This window comes from Scyliorhinus canicula, chromosome 14 (assembly GCF_902713615.1).
Source record: "Scyliorhinus canicula chromosome 14, sScyCan1.1, whole genome shotgun sequence".
NCBI lineage: Eukaryota > Metazoa > Chordata > Chondrichthyes > Carcharhiniformes > Scyliorhinidae > Scyliorhinus > Scyliorhinus canicula.
In genome coordinates this window covers 25,857,948-25,876,456 of record NC_052159.1, presented here as the reverse complement: position 1 = coordinate 25,876,456, position 18,509 = coordinate 25,857,948, and the positions used below count along the sequence as shown (strand labels likewise).

Sequence of the window (18,509 nt, the reverse complement as noted above, 5' to 3'; positions counted from 1 at the left end):
CACTGACTTGGCTACCCTTTGAAGCCATTGAACCTCTTATGGGCCTCTTGGGACTTGACTCGTGACATTCCCAGTGCCTTTTGAGCATGTGTGTGTGTGTGTGTATGTGTGTGGATACAGGACAGCTCACTTTGTTTCCACCTTCTTCACCAAGGATGCCAGTGCAACATCAAAAAACCTTGAGGCACGCTCTCTCCATGCTCATCCATTGCTCTTTCAGCACAGTACACTATTCCCAACTGTCTCAGCATCTCGAGCTGCCACAATTCTGCAGACTTGCTTTAAGTAGGTTGAGCAACTAATTATATTGGACCCTTGCTGATGGTTGCAGACAGTGAACAATGTTGTTAGCATAGGCTGCACAGAACAAATGATGGGCACAATTCAACCAAAAAATTTCTATGGACTGGAGTTTTTGGCTGTGCCCACCACAAGATCACCATGGACGGGATGGAGATCATGTAAAGGTCCATTGACCTTGGGCGGAAATATCCAGTCAGCGGGTGCGACCGAACAATCCCACCCCAGGTGTTCGGTAGGTTTCAAGCTGGCTGTGTCAATTTGCCCGGGTGGCATCCGTGTCAGAGTACCATCCTGCTCAAGCACCAACCACCCGAGGGGCCTCCGATCGCCTGGGATGCCCCCCCCCCCTCCCCAAATGCTCTTCCCCTGGCCCCCGTTTGTGGGGACCAGTCCTAATCGGCACCTGGCTGGGCAGTCCATGGCGAGGCCGGTAGATCCCGGGAGCCGGTTAGAATTGGCGTCGGCAGAGTTAGGCGAGTTTTTAAGCTCACTTAACTCTGCAAGTCTGGGCGCACGGTGGCGCAGTGGTTAGCACTGCTGCCTACGGCGCGGAGGAGCTGGGTTTGGTCCCGGCCCTGTGTGGAGTTTGCACATTCTCCTCGCAACCCAAAAGAGGTGCAGGGTAGGTGGATTGGCCTCGCTAAATTGCCCCTTAATTGGAAAAAAATAATTGGGTACTCTAAATTTATAATAAAAAAGCTCTGCAAGTCTCGGTCTTGCCCATTATGGGCGGGATCCATATCGCGATATCTCGTTATATCTCGCGAGGCATAATGTCCTTCAAGAAACTCAGAAGAGGCCTCTTGCAGGATCTATTAGCCGCGTCCTGTCCTGATTCCGGCAGGCCGCAGCCGGCAAATTGCATCCTTAGTCATTGGTCAAGCCCTCATTTAGAAATGTATTCATCACTGTGGAGTGGAATCTGTCGGTTAGACAAGCTCCTCAGAGATTGGGCCGCCATTTTGAAAGGGTGCCCTGATCTCTTAGTGAGCTTGAGGGTTCCCCACACCCTCCAGTCACAGGCAATGTCACCCCGCACACATGGGTTTTACCCCCCCCTCCATCCAGATGAGAACACCCTGCTATGGGGGCCACTAAATGCCCTCTTTTCAGGCCTCTCCACCCCCCCCCCCCTCTTTCAGGAACCCTACCCTTATCCCCCCCCCAGAACCTTTATACTCCCCCTAATCCTTCCTTTCATGGGCATGACACCCCTGTCAGGCCCAGATGCTTGGCAGTGCCAGCCATTGCATGTGGCAGTGCCAAGATGCCTCCCCCACATCCCCCTGGTGCCGTTACGCCTGGTCCACATTTGTGTTGACTAGTAGTAAATGGCACCCAGTCCAGGCCTCACTGGGGAGGCCGTTAGTTCCCGGGCCCTGTGAAAATATTTAAATGAGCCGAATGGTTAATTTTTTTTTCTTTAAAAAAAAAATAAATTTAGAGTACCCAATTATTTTTTCCAATTAAGGGGCAATTTAGCCTGGCCAATCCACCTATCCTGCACATCTTTTGGGCTGTGGGGGTGAACGCAGACACGGGGAGAATGTGCAAACTCCTGACAGACAGTGACCCAGGGCCGGGATTTGAAGCCGGGTCCTCAGCGCCGTAGGCAGCAATGCTAACCACTGTGCCACCGTGCTGCCCCCTAATAGTTCATTTAAGTATCTATATCAGGGTCTCGCCCAGTGTGTGTGAGATGCAGATCGCGTCACCTCACGAGATTTGATTGAACATTGTGAGACTTCTTGAGCGTCGCGAATCTCGTAAGTAGCCTCTCACAAAATTCAACGGCATCGTCACATCACCAAGCCTGGTGCAATGAGGCCAGTAAACCATGCCCGATGTTAACGACCAGGTAGCATGGACACGATGCACTACCTGCGTTGCTTTGAATGCCCCGTCGTGATCTTTGCTCCTAGTTCAGACCCAGCGTCTGGTTATTTATGTCACGGTGGAACCTTGCTGCAACATATTCATTGCCATGATTCCCTATTTTACAATAATTATTACAATTCAAAAAAGTATTGAGAAATAGTCTGGGTTGAATAATCACCTTTTAAAATATACAAACATCTGTCAAATGGGAGCTGCAAAGTGACTGACTTCAGGATTATACAGTATTGGTTCAGTATTATACGGGGCTGTAAAGAGAGGCGTGGTGCTGAAGCATTGAGCAATTGTAAAAAGAGTTAGTATTGACTTCATGCTGCTCCTGACGGCTCCTCGTTTTAGTTGAGCTAATTAACAGTGTGAGATTGATAATTGTTGGTGATTATGTTCAACATGATGCATTCACAGTGTTCCACAGTTTTAAAAACTGTTCTCCTTTCACTTCTGTTGCAGCGCTGCAGACGATCTAATCATGCGCCCAACCTGGAGTGACAATACAGCTCGGGTGCGTTCTTTAGATGCCAAGGCAACTGTGAGACCCAGATCAGCTGTGGATTGGATACCCGCCACTCACAGGAACCATAGGGACAGGTGCCACATGTACAGTGCGGACAGTGCCAAGAAATCAAAGGAACTCCAAATGAAGAAAGTGCTACGTGCTGGTAAGAGGAATTGGCCATCACTTATTTCAACAACTTAGTACACATATATATTTATATATAGATAGATATATACTTTATTATTGTTACAAGTGGGCTTACATTAACACTGCAATGAAGTTACTGTGAAAATCCCCTCGTCACCACACTCTGGCGCCTGTTCGGGAGCACTGAGGGAGAATTCAGACTGTCCAATTGACCGAGCAGGACATCTTTCGGGATTTGTGGGAGGAAACCGGAGCGTATTAAAGCTGCTGTGTAAATATAAGGGGCGGGATTCTCTGACCCCCGCCGGGTTGGAGAATCACCAGGGGGTGGCGTGAATCCCGCACTGCCGCTCCGATGCCGGCTGCCGAATTCTCCAGCGCCGGTTCTTGGACGGGGGGGGGGGGGGGGGGGGGGGGGGGGGGGGGTAGCCGGTTGGGGGCCATTGGCAGCAGCCCCCCCAACAATTCTCCAGGCCCCGATGGGCCGAGCGGCTACCCGTTTTCGGCAAGTCCCGCCGGCATGAAATAGACAAGGTCCATACCGGCAGGACCTGGCTGTTAGCAGGGGTCCTCAGGGGGGCGCTGGGGGATCCGGCCCCGGGGGGAGCCCCAGGCGACTGGGGCCCACCAATCTGCGGGTGGGCATGTGCCGTGAGGGCACTCTTTCCCTCTGCCTCGGCCTCTGTAAGGCTCCGCAATGGGCAGTGCAGAGAAGAAACCCCCTGCGCATGTGGAGGAAACATGCCAGTGGTTCTGCGCATGCGCCAGAACACGCTGGCAGTCCTGCGCATGCGCCAACTCGCTGAGGCCCTTTAGCGTCGGTTGGTGCGGCGCCAACCCCTCCAGCGCCGGCCTAGCCCATGGAAGTGCGGAGGATTCCGCACCTTCTGGGTGGCTCGACGCCGGAGTGGTTCATGTCACTCTTTGGCACCGGTACGGGCCGACCCGCCGATTGCGGGAGAATCCCGGCCAAGCAGTCCCAGGCTCTTCACAGGGTCTTTAGAAAATAAAACATGGCACTGAGCCAAATAAGGAGATATGAAGGCAGAAGAACAAAAGCTTAGTCAAAGAGGTAGGATTCCAAAGACTGTCTTAAAGGAGGAAGATAGAGTCGAAGTTCCAGAGCTTGGGGCCCAGGCAGATGAAGGCACAACCATACTTGCGGTGGTTAAAATTGGGGATGCTCATTAGGACAAAGTTAGAAGAGTGCTGAGATCTTGGAGGGCCATGGGGCTGGAGGAGATAGGGAAGAGTGAGGGGGACATGCGGCTGGAGGAGATAGGGAAGAGTGAGGGGGACATGCGGCTGGAGGAGATAGGGAAGAGTGAGGGGGACATGCGGCTGGAGGAGATAGGGAAGAGTGAGGGGGACATGCGGCTGGAGGAGATAGGGAAGAGTGAGGCCATGGAGAGATTTGAAACAGTATGAAATTTTTTTTAAAGTCAAGACTTTTCTTAACCGGCAGCCAGTGTAGGTCAAGGGGTGATAAGCGGACAGGCTTTGGTATGAATGAGGACATGTGTCGAAAGATTTGGGATGACCTCGCGGTTATGGAGAGTAGGAAATGGGAGATTCCAATCTAGAGATAATCAATTTCCATTGTAGTGTATGGTTTTAGGAAATGTATTTATTTTATGTCTGATTTATTTTTCATGTCTGATTCATTAACTGTCATTATCCGCCAGCTAGTGCGTGGTCAATTCCAGCCCCACTTGACCCAGAGTCACAACACAAGTAAAATTGGATGTTCAATTCTTCGGCCATAAGGCGAGAGGATTGGGTGCTATGCATTGAGGGATACTGAGGAAAATGAGGGTGAAAGTTACAGAGGGATTTGCCATAAATTTTCAGTCTTCCTTAGACTCGAGGATGGTTCCAGAGGGCTGGAGAATTGCAAATATTACAATCTTTAAAAATAAAATGGTGTAACGATAGCTCAGCAACTACAGACCAGTTGGTTTAACTTCGGTGGAAACGGTTAGAAAAATTCAGAACAAAATTAACAGTTACATAGACAAATGCAGGTTAATTAAAGAAAGTTAACACAGATTTCCTTTGGGAAAATGGTGTCTAACTAACTTGATGGTCTTTTCTGAAGCAGTAATAAAGAGGGTTGATGAGGGAAATGCTGTTGATGTGGTACACATGGGTCGGGATTCTACCTTCTGGGGACTAAGTCCTCACACCGGCGGGAGAACCCATGCCAACCACTCCGGAGTCAACAGGCCCTGAAATTGCAGAATTCTCTGCATTTCTGGGGGCTAGGTGGACGCCGGAGGAGTTGGCGCTGCTCCAGCCGGCGCCGAAGGGATGGCGTGAGTTTGCGCATGCGCCGAAGGGCCGGTGTGATCTCACGCATGTGCGGAATGACCAGCATGATTCTGCGCATACGCAGACCATCTGGCATATTTTGCCGCATGCACAGGGGGTTCTCTTCTCCACGCCGGCCATGGCGGAGCCCTACAGGGGCCGACGCGAAAGAAAGCAGTGCCCCCACGGAACAAGCCCGCCCACAAATCGGTGGACACCGATCATGGGCCAGGCCACCTTGTGGGCCCCCCCAGGGGCGGATCCCCCCCCCCCCCCGAGGACCCCACCCCCCCCCCCCCCCCCCCTGAGGACCGCCCCCACCGGCTTCCCTGCCAGGTCCCCCCGGTACGTGAGTTGAGTACGTGGTGGGACTGGTCAAAAATAGACGGCCGCTCGGCCCATCGGAGAATCGCCAGGGGAGAGGGGCGCTGCCAACGGCCCCCGACTGGCGTGGTGGGAATCCCACCCCTGCCCGGAAAACGGCGCCGGAGAATACGAAAACTGGTGTCGGGGCGGCGGGCCGGGATTCGCGCCGTCCCCCGGGGATCCCACCCATGGACTTCCACAAGGTATTTGATACAGTACGGGTTGTGTCTCAGATCTGGGTATCTGAAAACCGGGGATGTCTGAAGCCTAAACATTTTCATAGATTGCTGTGCATGAATTTGAAATATTATTAGATGTGTAAAATAACTTACTGACTTGTTTGGCTGCATTGGTGAGATGGAGTGCTGATTAATCATTGGCTGCCTTTTCCTATGGTCTGAGTGAACCTTGGGCCCATCTGACCAGCCTCGGCCTGGCCAAACCCGAAAACCAACAATGATCAATGGTCATTTCTAGAATGCTTTTCTGAGCATTTATTCAATAATTCAATTTTGATATATTTATATTTTTCTGTGAAATCACACAACTGATATCATACCAGTTTGGGGTTAGCACTGTTGCTTCACAGCGCCAGGGTCCCAGGTTCGATTCCCGGCTTGGGTTACTGTCTGTGCGGAGTCTGCATGTTCTCCCAGTGTCTGCACGTGTTTCCTCCGGGTGCTCCGGTTTCCTCCCACAAGTCCCGAAAGACGTGCTGTTAGGTGAATTGGAAATTCTGAATTCTCCCTCTGTGCACCCGAACGGGTGCCGGAATGTGGTGACTCGGAGCTTTTCACAGTAACTTCATTGCTGTGTCAATGTAAGCCAACTTGTGACACTAGTAAAAGTTATTATTATTATTATTATTAATAAGTTCCACTTATGAAGTGATATGACTGCATGTTGGGGAGTATACCTGTTACTTTGTATGGGAAGAGCAAAAAATGTTCTCACATTTTGAAGAGCTTCGACTCTGGACTCCTGATGAGAGCAGAACAATTCAAAAAGTATTTAACTGTATTGGATATTAAAACAGAAAGAAAAGAATAGTTTGAAATTGCAGCAATAATGTGACAGCATAACTATTCCTGTTAATAGCTCACACAAAGGCAAGCTTACTTCGGAGTTTGAGTAATGGTGTTAAAATCGGACGAGAATCTGGTGGACGAATGGATGCTTCCAGAAAACAAGGAGCTGTTCCTAAGTAACTATAACAAGGAACTGAAAGTTCTGAATGGTAAGTCAAGGGGTTTGATCTTCCCAGGGAATGGGAATAAATTGGTTGCTCTGCTGAAGCTTTCTTATAACCTACAAATGCATTAAAGCTGTTGAGGAACTGCCATGTTGACATGTAAATAGTATGGATAAAAATTGAGAATACGCAATGTGTGATTTTACTTTAATGTACAGATGATACTTGCGCTTAGGAAAGAAATCAAGATTTCAGTTCCCTGTTCGTGGTGGGTGAGGCTGTGCACCAGGATTTCTGGTTGATATCCCTCCGCCTGTGAGGGATGATGGGAATGAAGCCTCGGAATTTAGCGAGGCCCGATGAACTCACCTGCGGCACTGCTTCTGATGGCTCAACAAGCTGACTCTGGAAAAGCAAAGCCTGCCACATGTGTCACAAGTGGCGTTGTCTCTTGCTTGTGGCGTGGGATGATCTCTGCTGTCCCTTATTTGCAGGACTGATGTTTTCTTTAGAATTTCCGAAACCACGTGTTGCCATGGTGCCGAATCGCTATCCACAGCTGGCATCACCATTTGCATCGATTATCAGCTAAAATTCCCACTTGTTGTGATTGATGTTGAGGGCTTTTATGTCTTTCGTTGACAACTTGTATCAGAGCTTAGGGCGCCCGGCTGCTCTCTTGTCAGAGGATACCTCCTAGTATAGCAAATCCTTGGGGATACGATCCCCTTCCATCCTGTGTGCATGCCCAAGCCAGCGAGGCTTCTTTGCTTGATTAGCGCTAACGCGCTTGACATGTTTGCACAAGAAAGAAAGACCTCATTGGTGAATTTGTCTCTCCTTGTAATGCTCGGATTGTACATTTATAAAATTCACCCATTGGAAAAGAAAATGATGAATGTATAAAACTGGCTGTCGGGTCGATTTCACTTCGTTATCGGCCAGCGGTATACATGAAAATTGCCTGCAGTGGATTCACCTTGGGACTCTTCACTGTGATGCCCCCAATGCGTGACAACCCCTTGGTTTTGTGACAACCAGATCTGGGCCCAGTGCTCACGTGGTGGTCTGCCCAATGCACTGTGCAATTTCATCACAACTCAGATTTATACTCGACTCTCTTGGCTATGTGGTTGCCAGTGTAAATAGGGCAGTTAGTCCACAGCCCATTTTGAGCCTGCGATCACTTCAGTACTGAAGACTGTGCACAGTATTTGTTTCCTTATTAAGGAAGGATGTAAATACAAGGAGGTTTACTGGACTAATACCTGGATTAGGTGCGTTGTCTCATGTGGAAAGGTTGGAAGGGCAAGGCTTGTATCCACTAGTGTTTGAGACGAGTAAGAGGCGACTTGATTGAAACATGTAAGTTCCTGAGGGGTCTTGGCAGGGTGGATGTGGAAAGGATGCTTCCTCTTGTGGGAGAATCTAGGACTGAGGGTCATGTGTAAAAATAAGGGATCCATTCTAAACAGAGATGATGGGAATTTTTTTCTCCCAGAGGATATTGAGTCTCTGGAACTTTCTTCCTCAAAAGGCAGTGGAAGCAGAGTCTTTGGGCGGGATTGTCTGTGCAACCCGCTGCGTGTTTTGTGGCAGTGGAGGAAGCCCACCTTTGGCTGGCGTCAGGATTTTCTGGTCAATGAGGTTTCCTGTTGAATCACCCCTCGCCCATGGGCAACCTGCGGCGGGGTATGCTGTTGGCGGGAGTGGTAGATCATCCAGGCCCGAACGGCCAGATTATTCTGACATTGAATATTTTGAAGGCAGAGGTGGGTAGATTCTTGATTAACAAGGGAGTGAAAGATTATAGGGGGTAGGTGAGAATGTGGAGTTGAAGTTACAGTCAGATCAGCCGTGATCTGATTGAATGGCAGAGCAGGCTCGAGGGGCCGAGTGGCCTACTCCTGCTCCTAATTCGTATGTTCGTTAATGCCACGCATATCTAATCAATGCTAGTTGATTTACCTTGGCTTCTCCTTTCATTTGATTGGTGCCCTTCACTATGTCTGTTGGTTCCAATCCTTGGTTTGTTATCAAGTAGAAAAACAGGTGCAATAGAATCCTGATCCACCTCGAACTCGAGGATAGACACTGGGCGCGATTCTCCCAGCCCCGCGCTGGGCCGGAGAATTGCCGCCACCATGCCATGCTGCACTGACGCCGCACTCGATTCTCCGAGCTGTGGAGAATAGGCACCATTTGCACCGGTGCTTGGCGGGCCGGGCCGCTGATTCTCCGGTCTTGATAGGCCGAGTGGCCGCGCGGAAACAGCAGCGTCCCGCCGGTGCCGTTCACACCTGCTCGCAGCCGGAGGGAACTCTGCGCGTAGGGGCGGGGGGCGGCCTGTGGGGCTGGGAAAAGTGCTCCTTCACTGGGGGGGGGGCCTCTGATGGGGTCTGGCCCGCGATCGGGGCCTACCGATCGGCGGGCCGGCCTCTCCCTCCCCGGGCCTATTTTGTTGCGCGCACTGGCCCCTGAACCCCCACGCCATGTTGGGACGGGGCCGGCGCGTTGAGGAAGTCCCCCGCGCTTGCGCGGGTTGGCGCGGCCCAACTGCATATGTGTGGGTTGGCGCAGCCCAACTGCGCATGCGCGGGTTGGCGCGGCACCCATTTGGCATGGGAAGGGAGGCTGAAGTGGCGTGAACCGCTCAAGCGCCATGTTGGCCCCCTGTGGGGGCCAGAATCGGTAGTCCCCGTGCCTGTTTCCCACCGTCATGAAACGCGACGGCGTTCACAACGGCGCGAACACTTGGGCAGGTCTTTTAAGACACAATCAAGTAAATTTTAGTATGCAGCTAAACGCAATATTTCACACCTTCATTGAAGTTAAGTAAGCAGAGTGAAAAGAATGGATGAGGTTTTCAGTTGAATTAGGTGACAAATGTATAGGTGTGAAGTTCTGCTGACATCAAGTAAATTAAAGAAAGCTGGAGACAACCTGTCTACGAGAACACAAATTAGACCCAAATTGGCGCCGGGAAGGGAGGCTGGAGTGGCATGAACCGCCCCCTGTGGGGGACAGAATCGGTCATCCCCATGCCCGTTTCGTGCCGTCGTGAAATGCAACGGCGTTCACAATAGCGCGAACACTTGGGCTCCATTTGGGAGAATCGCCCTCTCTGTCTCCATTTCGGAGAATCATGCCCACTCTGTGCAAACCAGAAAACTAAAGGTAGCAGGAAACTGAGGGTTCACCATTTGGGGTCCAGTTATTATTAAATGTAGGGAATGTTACAGGATGACTGAGAATCACTATCAAAAGGTTTTACCTTTATCTTTACTTCATAACCTTTATTTGCAGACCTTATTTTGCTAGAAAGCAAACCTGTACCGAAAAAGCCAAGAGGACCAACAAAAAAGTGAGTGAAAATAATATCCATTAGGGTATACATCATTCGGCTTTGATTGTTCATTTCACGGGTTCATTTAATGTCAGTGGTATTTAACTATTGTTATAAAAATGTCAATATACCGTTGTAACCCTCTTCACCTTGTGGTTCGTCAGTCAGTGAGAAAACAATCCTTGATGGGGGGGGGGGGGGGATTCCCCGGCCGTTCTCATCAGTGGGATCTTCCTGTCCCGCTGACAGTGAACCGCCGCCATGGGTTTATGATGGCGGGCGGGGAGATATATCCACTGGGAAATCCCATTGACTGCGGCGGGATCCAGCTCCCTCCTGACTGCCGAGGGTGCGGGAGGCGGGATTGGTGGGGACAACTACTTCAGCAGTGGCCATCAGGAAATGAGGAAATGGTCTCGTGGCTCATGTTACTGGGCTGGTCATTCTGTGGCCTGGATTAATCATACACAGAACCTGCCTTGAAATCATTACCTTGGTACTTCTTGAATTTGACTTAAATGTTTTTCAAAGAGTGACTCCAGTTCCACACCAAAAGTAAAGTAATTAGCCTCTGAAGCCAATCGGTTTCTCAATCACTTCTGGGCAAATGATTGGAATATCAAAGGGGGAGCTTTTTTCAGACAGTCGAATAACTGAAGTGGCTAAGTGAGCGGACAGGAAGTGGGAGTTGGAATACGATGTGGAAAAATGGGGGGGTTTTCCAATCTAGAAATGTGAGTATTTCTTCATTGGTGAGAGATTGGGAAGTGTCCAAAGGGACCTGGGTGTCCTCATTCTGGAGTCACTGAAAGCGCAACATGCCGCTGCAGCAAGCAATTAGGAATGCATCCTTTATATTGGCCTTTCTGGCAAGAGAATAAGGGTTAAGCCATTTAGGACTGTGATGAAGAGGAATTTCTTTGCTCAGAGTGTGGTAGACCTTTGCAATTCTTTACCATCGAGGGCTGTGGAAGCTCAGTCATTGAGCAAGTTTAATAGCTTTCTCCATAGTGAAGACATCGGAGATTGTGTGGTTCTACAGTGCAGAACGAGACCATTCAGCCCATTGGGCCTGCACTGACCCGCTGAAAGAGCACCCCACCTAGGCCCACTCCCCCGGCCTATTCCCGCAACCCCACCAAACCTACACATCCTTGGACATTAAGGGGCAATTTAGCCTGACCAATCTACCTAACCTGCACATCGTTGGACTGTGGGAGGAAACCCACGCAGACATCAGGAGAACTTGTAACTCCACACAGACAGTCACCCAAGACTGGAATTGAACCCGGGTCCTTGGCGCTGTGAGGCAGCGGGGCTAACCATTGTGCCACCGTGCTGTCCTTGGGGAGTATTATAGAAGTGGCTCATAAGCCTTGGAGAGAATGAACATGTTTCATTTTTCTATAGATTATATCACTTAGGGCAATAACTGGTTGGCAAATAATAATAATAATGATCTTTTATTGTCACAAGTAGGCTTCAATGAAGTTACTGTGAAAAGCCCCTAGTCGCCACATTCCAGCGCCTGTTTGGGCACACAGAGGGAGAATTCAGAATTCTCACAGCCGCTACAGGAATTGTACCCGCGCTGCTGGCCTTGTTCTGCATTACAAGCCACCTGTCTATCCCACTGAGCTAAATAGAGGGGCATTTAATTTTCGTAGAATTTACAGTGCAGAAGGAAGCCATTCGGCCCATCGAGTCTGCACCGGCTCTTGGAAAGAGCACCCTACCCAAGGTCAACACCTCCACCCTATCCCCATAACCCAGAAACCCCACCCAACACTAAGGGCAATTTTGGACACTGACGGCAATTTATCATGGCCAATCCACCTAACCTGCACATCTTTGGACTGTGGGAGGAAACCGGATCACCCAGAGGAAACCCACGCAGACACGGGGAGAATGTGCAGACTCCGCACAGACAGTGACCCAGCGGGGAATCGAACCTGGGACCCTGGAGCTGTGAAGCAATTGTGCTATCCACAATGCTTCCGTGCTGCCCTAATGGTACTCTACTTGAGCTAATTCATTACATAAATGTGAATTGCTAAGTTGGTTATGAAACTATTTTGAGATAGATTTGGAGTATTTGAATATTGAGTAATTTGGAGTGTCTAGTCCTCTGTGGTTTCTGATGAAACATTCTTTATTGATCCATTTACAGCTGTCTGGATATTTCTTCACATCACTGGCTCAAGACACATAGCCTGATTGCAAAGAGACTCACCATTATGGATGCACTCGCACCGACTGCCATTGCTCAAACTGCAAAGTATGTCCCAGTCTTGGGCAAGCATATCGTGTCCAAAGTGTTCGATGAGGTGAGAGCTCTCCCATTTACGTGGAATTTCCGACTGATTGAGGAAAATATGGAGATTATCTTCCATATGGTTGATATCTTGTGGTGTTCCTTCTGCACATTCCGAGTTCCCGCAATTGGATCAGATACTCAGTTGCCAAAATGTGTTTAATCTGGCCTGTTGTTTTGGAGCTGTGTTCAGATATGTTGGCCGAAAGTTTCTGTCCTCGCTCGTGGCTGGGATTTTCCGGTGCCGCCGATAGTCAATGGAATTTTGTCTGGAAGGCCAAAATTTTTGTTCTCGCTTGCAACCGATCCAGCCATGGATGGGATTGGAGAATCCCGTCCATTATATGTGGAAATGTTTACATAGGTAGTTGTAGGCAATTGCTGGTTTAGAAACTTGAGGAAACTAGCGATAGTAAAACAGATTTTTTAAACTACAGTCAGTGTTCTGCTCAAAGCAGTAACTCGCTCCTATTCGAGTCCTTGCTGGGAGAGCTAACCACACTGGGGGTGGTTTAGCACAGGGCTAAATCGCTGGGTTTTAAAGCAGACCAAGGCAGGCCAGCAGCACGGTTCAATTCCCGTACCAGCCTCCCTGAACAGGCGCCGGAATGTGGCGACTAGCGGCTTTTCAGAGTAACTTCATTTGAAGCCTACTTGTGACAATAAGCCATTTTCATTTCATTCACCAGGCCCCGCTTTGGGCCGCCTTTTATGTAAACCTGTAACGAGGTTCAGTTGTGTCACCTCCACCCTCTATCTGGGAAACTCGTACTGCACGAGTCCTATGGGGAGGTCAACAATGGTTTCCACTTGGTCCTTGTAGGGGATATAACAACTGGAAAATGTTCAGTACATGGGAAGCTGCTTATAACTACCTTTGGGGAGAGGCCGGATTAGCAAAATCAGAAAAAACAGAAGAAATGACTGGCTTTGAATGTGGATCTGGAATAAGATGCCACAGGTCATGCTCAACATGAATATATAGTCGTGTTCAGCAGGTGTCAGCAAGATTTCACACCTCAACATTTGTCGTCCAATTCAACTGAAGATCCTGGCAATTATTTTTCAGCTGCTTACTAAAATAATTAACTTCAAAGAAGGTGCGAAATATTGTTTCTCTTCATATAACTAAAAGTTCAATCTGCTTTAACTTGTAAGACAGGCATCAGTTTTACAGCTTGAGCTGTTACAAACTGTTTTCTTAACGCCTGTTTGATAAAGGCTATCTGCATTTCAAAACTTCTTTTGCTGCTGCTGTTAACCCTTCATGGGATTTTTCCCTACATTTTTTCATGTACCCTCGGTCGGGTTTTGCCATGTTTCAAATCATATATTTTCCCATTTTTACTTTACAAAGTCCAAAATTTAAATATTCTTGAGTTATACTTGAAAGTAACTCACATTTTGTTCAGAATTAATGCTGAGGTATGAAACAATTATTTCCTGCTCGCTTTTCCCTGACATCACTGTTGAGATTAGGGTTTTATAATTTAAGATTTATGATTTTACGAACTACAAGACATTCCATTCCATCAACCCACAGATCATCTGTGACCACACAATGCGAATCACAAGTGTGTGTCTATTTCCTGGGGAGTGTCCATGATAGTTACATCTTGGAGTGCTCGCAGATCCCAGACATCTTTAAGGGAGAACAGCGGCTAGAGGGATGGCTCCTCATGGACAAGGGGTACCCACTCAGGAGGCGGCCGATGACACCAATGCAGAGGCAGACGCTTGAGTGTTGAACTGAGGAAGAGACATGCTACAATGAGTTGCATGCTTTAACACGCGTGCTGGGGGAGTAGGCGATCGGACAGTTGAAGATGTGGTTTTGGTGGCCTGGACTGGTCGAGGGGTGCCCCCACACGATGTCCGACAAAACCATGGGCAGGGCGCTAAAGCCATTGGCTGGACTCTTCAGGAGAATGATGATGACTTGCATTGAGGACAGAGCGATGCTCCTCTCTTCCTCAGTGATAGGTCTGACTCCTGCCTGACAAAGAGCTGAACACACCCGGCCACGGAAAAGGCTTATCATGGAGTTTAGAGACATGGGCATTAACTCTATCTACAACACCCCCTTCCAGGCCTGGGGTGCTGCTGTTGTGTTCCTCCAACTAATCTCCAGAGTGGGCAGGCTCTCTACACTTTGTCAGCCCATAGCATCCTCCCCTGAAGAAGACTGGCTGCAATGAGAGGCTTGAGTGTTGATACCGGGGGGAGGGGGGGGGGGGGGGTTGGGGGAGGGGGGTGGTTTGGGGGGGGGGGGTGCTGGTAGCGGTAGCTATGTCTAGGGTCCATAGCTGAGGTTCAGGTGGTCTGCTGACTTCCAAACCCTGTTGCCTGAGATGACTTTGGTGGACCTCCTTTGGGTGCCTGGACCTTGAGGGGTGATGCAGTGCTGCCCTCCTCGGTGTACGGGGCTGGAGGCGTGTTGCTCACAGAGAGAGGGGTCCAGTCACATGGGGTGGACATCTCCGGGTCCACTGGGTAGAGGGCCCCGGGCTGTGTTCCTATCTATCCTCTTCCTTTCGGGTGCCCGTAGCCCTTGTGCTCCTCCATGGGATAGAGTGGCAGCTTGAGTGAGATCCAGAAGCATCACTGCCCTCTGGTGCTAACACCTGTAGATTCTCACTCGTGCTTTCAGCATGCAGGTGAAACCATGGAACTCATGTCCTCAGCCATGGAGGCCATGAACTACGACATGGAGCAGACATACCCTGCTATGGAGTGCACATCCTGCACCAGGTCACCACTGCGGACGCCACCCTTTCAGGGTTGGCCTCATTGTGTTGGAGCGACAGTACCATCTCCTCAGGCAGAAGGTGAGTGGACCCCTCCAGTCAGCCTTGCAGTCTGAGGAGGGACGCTATCATCCCTTCCTGATTCTCTCGTCTCTGCCTTTGCAGTTCCATCAGCTCAGGGATGACCGGACCCAAGGGCACTTCATCGCTCAGGGGCCCAGCAATGTCCTCGGGTAGGGAATCCCTCCGAGAGCCCATTCCCTGGGATGTCCCTGCCTCCACCTTCTGTGATCATTAGTTGTGAGGTGTTTACCAGTGAGTGACCCAGAAGCCGGCCTACTGGTAAATCCCACCGAACTGTGAATATCTGCGCTGGTGGAAGATGTGAGTGACAGCTGTGATGCATCCTCCATACTGATATCCGAGGTGTCTCCCTTGGATCAGTGGTTTCCATTGGCCATTAGGATGGCGCGGCTGCTTGTCCAATTACCCTGCATGAGAAGGGATATGGCATTAATATATCCCAGGGGATTAATGTTGAGAGATGTTGACTCACATGGGTTTTTAGGAATGACAGTGTGTCCTGAGGGTTCTCACTTTTTCTCGCTGCTCCCACTCTGTCATCAGCACAGGCACGGGCAGGCTCCACCTCGGCCAGTTGAAGCACTCTCCCCTCATGCAGGGTGAGTGTGCGGAGCACCCGCATGACCGGGTGGCTATGCCCTCTTACGTCGGTTGTGCTCCAGTTTTTCCTGCACAGACACAGATGGGGAGAGTGAAGACGGCATACCTGCCAGTTCAGATAGTTGAAGAATGGCATGTGTGTGACTAGTGTCATGGAAGTGTCCCTTTAAGAAAGGTTTTTGTCTTATCACATGGCCCCAGTGATGTCATATTGTGGGTGGAGCTGAGCTGGGGCTGTGAGGTTTTTTTTTTGTTTCGCTTTTGAGTTTGGCTGCTGTGGACTCAGACAGAGAACAGAAATGTTTTGGCCTGTCTCTCTCTATTTTCATTTTAACTATCTGTTCCAGTAAAAAAATCCATTGATTTTCGCTCCCTGCTGTTTTGGTAACTTAAAAAATATAGTTTGCTTTCCGGAATGGTTTAAACCTGCTGGTGAGATGGGGTCAGAATGTCAGGGAAATCCAGTCTTATTCAAGTGAGAATGCAGAGTGCTGGGCCACGCCCTTGAAAATGTTTTTGTTTTGCTTTGTGGAATGTTGTTTTGAATTGGAACATAGAACATAACAGTACAGCACAGAACAGGCCCTTCGGCCCTCAATGTTGTGCCGAACAATGATCACCCTACTCAAACCCACGTAACCCATATACCTGTAACCCAACAATCCCCCCATTAACCTGACACTACGGGCAATTTAGCATGGCCAATCCACCTAACCCGCACATCTTTGGACTGTGGGAGGAAACCGGAGCACCCGGAGGAAACCCACGCACACACGGGGAGGACGTGCAGACTCCACACAGACAGTGACCCAGCCGGGAATCGAACCTGGGACCCTGGAGCTGTGAAGCATTGATGCTAACCACCATGCTACCGTGAGGCCCCAACAGTTAAGGGGGAATTCATTAAGTGTTATGCATATATTACTGTAGCTGTGGGGTATCCTTATGTTTGTAATTAATAAAAATTCTTGCTGTGTGTTTATATAAATACTAAATAATAACTAAGTTCTGAGAATAAAGCTTGTTTGATTAAAGTGTCTGGGAAGACTGTTGAATCACACCTCAAGTGAAGGTTCTTGTGCTCATCCCAGCCAAATTCAACAAAAAGTTCTAGGTCAGGTGAACTCCATAATACAATTTGGAGTTTTTAAACCTTGGCCCATAACACTAGAGTGGGACCAGGAATGTGAGGAGAAAAATTTATACTTGTTGTGGAATGGGAGTTGGAGGGGGGGGGGGGGGGGGGGGGGGGGTGCAGGGGCAGGACATGATGCGGGGGGGGGGGGGGGGGGCAGGACATGATGTTGGGGGGAAGGAACACCTCTGCTGTACACCATCCAGGAGCCTGATCAAGGCTTCCCAACCTGACTGATCTGGTGGGGAGGTCTTTATATAAGAGACCCCAGTGATTGGTATGGTTACGTTTCCGGGGCGAGTGAAACAGCCAAGAGCGTGGTGTGATGCTCGTGGACAGAACAACCATTCTTTAAAAGGCCCAAAATGCTGTGAGAAATCCCGCCAACAATGTCACTCCATATTTCTTGCCGCAACTGACATTTTGCCTTTTTTTGATAAGATTCCGCCCAATATCTCTTCTGGTGCTTAACCTTGGTAACGTTAATTCAGTTAACCTGATAAAACCTGCCTACTCGCCAGAAGCTTTTGCAGAAACCCTTGTGTTATGAACTGTGGATGACTGAGATGTAGGTTTGGAAACTAGGAAAGATGGGAAGTTACAATGGAGCAAGGGATTGAATCACTCCTTTATACTCTAACCTGGCAGACTGCAACATTAGATTGAAAAACCTATATCTTTGGCCTCTGCCTTAAATTCCAGACCATTGCTTCTGATTCCAATCCTCTTCCCAGTCACTGAAATCAGATCCTCCAGCGAATATGCTGACTGTTCCCAGATATTTTCCAGCACAAAACCTTTGTGAAAAAAAATAACCTCAATCCAAGATATTGACTGCACTTTCTAATATTTCCTTCTTTGACTCGGCATCGATTATTTGTCATATTTATCCTCTGGGATGGGCATCGGGCTTAAAGGAGGCTTTTAATTTAAGGCAGCATTATTGCTATTAATATTATCATCAATGAAATCACAGAGGAAGTTAGAGCAGTTTACAACCAGCCGCCCTTAGACTCGGGGCTAACAGCATTTGCCTTTGTTATGTCTTCTCACCTTCTCCTTCACTGACCCTCGGGCAGACGCACAACAGCAGAGGGAACAGCATGCGGTGGAAGCTAACTTTAAAGAAGTCTGCTGGAGCCAACATGGTAACATATGCTCACCGTAGGTTAATGTACAGCCTGCCCCTGGCCCAGAGTGAGCGCGCAAGTCTGAGCATCAGCCTGCGTTACTCACGCCCATACCTGTAAACACCAGGTGAGCAGTGGACACTTTGGAGGATGGAGACAGCCACCTGGAACAGGTTGTGTTTCGTGAGTCTCGAGGGCACGAGTCAGGAGGAACAAGTCATGGTGCCAAAAGTAATAATATGGACACGCTGCCTGGGTGGACACATGTGGAGCTGTTAGTGATAACTCTTTGCCAACTAGTGCAGTGAAATCTGACAAGCTGCTCAGTGGGTGCGGAGCATGTTCTTTGTGCTCGGCAATGTACCAGATGAAAGGAAAATTGAACACAAACTCTTCAGGAACAAAGGAGAACAAAGCAAGTTGTTAAAATAGCTGTTCATTAT

General features: G+C 49.3%; 1 protein-coding gene across 1 annotated transcript in view; it reads left to right on the top strand.

Annotated features, from left to right (window-relative positions):
* Positions 1 to 18,509, top strand: part of LOC119977805 (von Willebrand factor A domain-containing protein 3B-like) — a 240,759-nt gene that overhangs the window by 124,647 nt on the left and 97,603 nt on the right. Inside the window, 5 exon segments of the mRNA XM_038819030.1 lie at positions 2,650 to 2,858; positions 6,617 to 6,665; positions 6,667 to 6,755; positions 10,017 to 10,074; positions 12,227 to 12,383. Of these exon segments, the coding sequence (XP_038674958.1) occupies positions 2,650 to 2,858; positions 6,617 to 6,665; positions 6,667 to 6,755; positions 10,017 to 10,074; positions 12,227 to 12,383 (562 nt within the window).